The sequence below is a fragment of the Limulus polyphemus genome, unplaced genomic scaffold (assembly GCF_000517525.1).
Source record: "Limulus polyphemus unplaced genomic scaffold, Limulus_polyphemus-2.1.2 Scaffold1311, whole genome shotgun sequence".
In the NCBI taxonomy this organism is placed as follows: domain Eukaryota; kingdom Metazoa; phylum Arthropoda; class Merostomata; order Xiphosura; family Limulidae; genus Limulus; species Limulus polyphemus.
Window position 1 is genome coordinate 60,130 of NW_013666921.1, and position 4,887 is coordinate 65,016.

Here is a 4,887-nt window from a genome sequence, read left to right on the forward strand (position 1 = left end):
CATCCCCTCTTCTCTAATTTATTTACCACCCCTCCAAAAAGTACAAAATTTAAAGTCTGCAGATGATTTTCCTTGAGCACCATAAGGGCACAATCATCTGAAAATAATGCTTCAAGAATGATGCTTTCTAGAGTCTTAATTTTAGCAGAGAGTAGCCATAGATAAAAAAAAAACACTTCAAGATGATATTTGATGTAGACACCAAAAGATCTTGACTTACCTTCAAGTGAGAAAGAAGTTAGAATAGCTGTCAAGCAGATTAGCTGTGGTAAAGTGTCTGGCAAGGATGGGATTCATGCAGAGTTGTACAACTCACTTGGCATAGTGTCATTTGAGGCCTTCTATGATGTTCTAACCAGCACCTGGGAAGAAGAGGAATTGCCAGCTGACTTACAAGATGCCACCATCATTGCACTGTATAAAAACAAAGATGCAAAGACTGACTGCAGCAATTCCAGAGGAATCTCACTATTTTCCATTGCCAGAAAAATCTTTGTTCACACCATCTTGAACACTGATCTCAAGTGTCTTGGAGAAAAATCTACCAGAAGCTCAATGTGAATTTTGTCCAGGTTGTAGCATTATAGATGTGATATTCACAGTGAAATAGATGCAAGAGAAGTGCATAGAACAGAATATGAATCTTTACGCTGTCTTTATCGACATTACAAAGGCTTTTGACAGTCAACAGAATAGCCCTATGTACTGCTCTTAGAGAACTTGGCTGCCCCATAAAGGTCACTGCCCTCATCTAACTGTTCCATGTTAACATGACTGGAGATGTTTTTTCCCATGGAGAATATTTAGAAGCATGTGACATCTCAAATGGAGTAAAACAGGGCTTGCACCTGTTCTGTTCAATCTCTTCTTCACTCAAGTTCTATTCTATGCTGTGAAGGACTTGGACAAGACTTCAACAACCAGAGTGCAAGTGCGAGTTTGAAATTAGTCTTGATGAGAAGCTGTTTTCCTATGGACCATTGACTGGTGGTCCAACTGAGAAGTGGAACCAGTTTAAAGAAATGGTGATGGAGATGACCAAGAGGCCCAAAGAGGAAGGTCCACCAGGACATGTTTGATGAGAGTGATGAAGATATTAGTAGACTGCCAAAGGAAAAGAACAAGGCCTTCACCAAATGGCAGAAGAATTCAAGCTCGACCTCCAAGAGGGATAAGTTTAAGCACTATCAGGCATGGCCCAGTGAGAATTTTACACAATGCAAGATTGGTGGTGGGAGAAGAAAGCGGACAAAGTTCAGCTTTATACAGATAAAGAATTCCAAGATGTTCTTTTTTGCTGTCAAGACTGTCTATGGTCTTCTAAAATCAGGAACTGCCCTACTGCTTTCAGCTGATGGCACCAGCATCATCAAGGACAAATATGGCATAAATGCAAGTTGGAAAGAGCACTTCAGCCAACTCCTCAACCAACCATCCACTGTTGATCAAACTACACTGCATTATATTCCCCACAGACTGGTCTGTGACGTTATTATGCTTAATTTTTTATAAGCTGTATTCTTTTAAAGCTTTTTACTGAAAACACATGCAAGAAACCTAATCTAGTATAAAAGATGTAACAATCACTATATTGGACAAACCCAAAAGACCTTGTTAGAATATCTTAAGTTGTAAAGATATTTTGTCAACACAAAAGAAACCTTCACACAATTCCAACATTCTTTTAATGATGTAGTTATCTTAGGTACTTATATTGGTTTTAAGTCAAAAGCCTCATGGGATTTTGATTTAGAAGCTGTTCATTCTTAATGCATTAATCTTTATTATAGTACTTCTGATTATTTACCTTTGTACATATGTTGGCTTGTAAGGATCATGCTCAATCTGTACATCATCCCTCACTACCATAAGCACCCTAGACAGATTAGCTTAGCTTTCAACATTGCCAAGGATTTTTTGAAGAAAACAAAATATATTCTAGAGTTATGGATTAAAGGTAATAACAAGAGGAATTCTGTTGCATCTTTTAAATTGTGTGTTACTGGCATTTCCTTGAAACATGTTTTCTATTCAAAACTTCCAAAATATGTCATGAAATTCTATTGAACATTGTAAATATATCACATAAAATGTTTAAATCAGTTAAAATTGTTTAGCTACATAGGTATTCAGCACTGACCCTCTAGACGTTCACATCAAAAAATAATAAGTAATAAGCCTATGAAGTTCACTGAAATTCCACTGTAAATTACACAAATTATTGAATGTACAAAACCAGCAATTGTGATTAAAAAAAATCAGGATGAATTCATTAAAACTATCATCAACTTTGTTAAGAACAGTTTTTTGAAATGAAACTAATGATATACAAAGCTATGAGATACATCTTGAATTAGAACGTTAGTTGGTTTGTCAAATAGAGCTTTGATGACACATGAATCTCTAAAATGGTTGACAAATCTTCAGAAGTTATTCACTACCATGACTTACAAGTTTATTTTACACACTTTCCATAATAAATAAAAATTTTACTTATGATAAATCAAAGAAATTGCTTAATTTTTTTTACTTCCTTTTAAGTTAATAAAGAATCATAAGAATTATTTGATAAAATAACATTTTCTCACCATAAGAAAGAGTGTACGATATCCTTTTAAAGAGTTACTGCTTGTGTTACCTAGTTATTCTATACAAACTGAATCTATGTGTAGTTTTTATCAATTTAAAATTATTTTCCATATACCTTAGGCCTCCTGACATCATAGGTTCCAAGAGGTCTTTGATATCATTTTTTACAGTTAGACCAACTGCTTGGGCCAGCATGCTGATACAGATGAAAACTGCTGGATCAGCGGTAGGCATTTTCTTTCTAAAATCAATGTTAAGAGTTTATAATTAGTCTTTTTTTTATAGTTAATTGCTAATGTTTTATCACTTAAGAAAAATACATATAAAGTTCCATAATTTTTTGTTTTTTGACAATAGACAAACAATGAATTATAGTGAAAAGTAAGTAATCAATTTTCTTACATTACATTTTAATAGAGGAAATCTGAAACCTAAAACATCCAGTATGATGAAAAGACTATTAAAAGTCAAGAGATGGCCAATACTTCTCTGGATCTGACTTGGCTGCTTCACAAGATATAATTATTAATAACCTGGTTATTATCTTGTACTGACTTCACTTTCATACACACAGAACTCTCGCACTCTAGTTACAGGTAACTTTAATCCTGATCAAACATATAAGTCTATTTCTTCAACCACTGTGCCAGTAGCAAAACGTTCTGTCAAAGAAAAGCACTCTTACTTGGATGATGCATCTTTCAAGGGAAGAGACATTCTTATACAGTCCATTATCTTAGGTATGTGGGGTTTAATAGATTCTCCAACTGCAACAGCTAATAGTCCAATAGCTATAAAGGCACTATAGCGCTCGCGCTCACGCCTCAAACAATGCAGGAAGTAACTCATTGTCTCATTTAGATAGCTGAAATGATAAAATGGAATCTAGATCAGATATAAATACTAAATATTTTGTCTCACAATACAAGAATCTACAGCATATGTTTCAGAGCTGAATATCAAATCAACAACTTAATATATTCATCACAATAAAACTGCATTTAATCCTATCTGACAATTAAAAACGAACATAAAAAATTTCATAATACAAGAGAACTAAATGCTTAACCCTTCTTGCCAAAAATGAATGTAACCATTATTATTATTACTTTACAATCCACCAATACTAAAGGAGTGCAGAATTCTATGGCAGTTCAAAACTGTTACAGTACTAAACAGTCCTACTAGTTGTCAAAATTTCAATAAAAAAACAAGGTGGGAAAATATTTAAATCATAATCATAAGAATTAACAACACATATCTAGTAAAGATTGTAGCTAATACTGATAAATTAAAACTAAGAATGGAATTTCCTCTACACTAAATTTTGCTTAAAGAAGATGAAATAGCTTGAAATTATCCATAAAAGAACAAATCTGAGTTTACCTTAGAGTATTCTTCTTAAAATAAACATTTAAGTGTGATAGATTTTATTTTAATTTAAAAATTAAACAATTACATGAATTATGGTTTAAATGTTGAAAGCTGGTGAAATATTGGATAACCAATACGTCTAAAACTGTTACAAAAATTAACTGCAGATGTTTTTTCTCCACATTCTTCTTTATTTGTCCATTGCAACTCAAAACTAAGAGCATGTAAAAACAGCACTGGAGATCAATCTTTTGCCTCCAACAAGTCACTGCCCAATAAGCCTTTTCTTCAATATCAGAACTCCTCAATTCAGCTGGACAATAACAGACTAAAGATTCTACAAAATACTATTTATGTATGCTGCTGCTTTTTTCTGCTTAGCAAACAGTTATGTCACATACCTCTTTATTTCAAAAACTGATAGAAGTGTCTACTCATGTGGGTGATCTGTCATTTACTTGTGGGACTTATCAGCCTCACCATGATAAAAGAAAATGTTTTAATTTCCTCTTTATAAAGTTTGTTTGTTTTGAATTTCATGCAAAGCTACAAAAGGGCTGTCTCCGTTAACTGTTCCTAATTTAGCAGTGAAAGACTAGAGGGAAGGCAGCTACTCATCACCACCCACCACCAACTCTTGGGCTACTCTTTTACCAATGAATAGTGGAAATGACCGTCACATTTTAACGACGCCACAGCTGAAAGGGCAAGCATGTTTGGTGGAACGAGGATTCCAACCCGCAACCTTCAGATTGTGAGTTGATTGCCCTAACCATCAGACTCACTTTATAAAGACTTATATTTTTCACATCACATTGAGCACAACATTTTGGATGCTCATCCAAGTGCAAACTCACTTGTATCTTTAGAGTTCAAAATGTTAATTATGCTTGTCAAATTATACTCCACATTTGATGTAATACC

At 34.0% G+C, this 4,887-nt stretch overlaps 1 protein-coding gene across 1 annotated transcript in view; it reads right to left on the reverse strand.

Annotated features, from left to right (window-relative positions):
• The window catches only part of LOC106463044 (serine/threonine-protein kinase mTOR-like), an 88,315-nt gene that overhangs the window by 53,678 nt on the left and 29,750 nt on the right, over positions 1–4,887 (reverse strand). Inside the window, exons 8-9 of the mRNA XM_013923014.2 lie at positions 3,275–3,474; positions 2,705–2,830 (exon numbers count right to left, since the gene is read on the reverse strand). Coding sequence (XP_013778468.1) covers positions 2,705–2,830; positions 3,275–3,474 — 326 coding nt within the window. The remainder of the gene's footprint in view (positions 1–2,704; positions 2,831–3,274; positions 3,475–4,887) is intronic.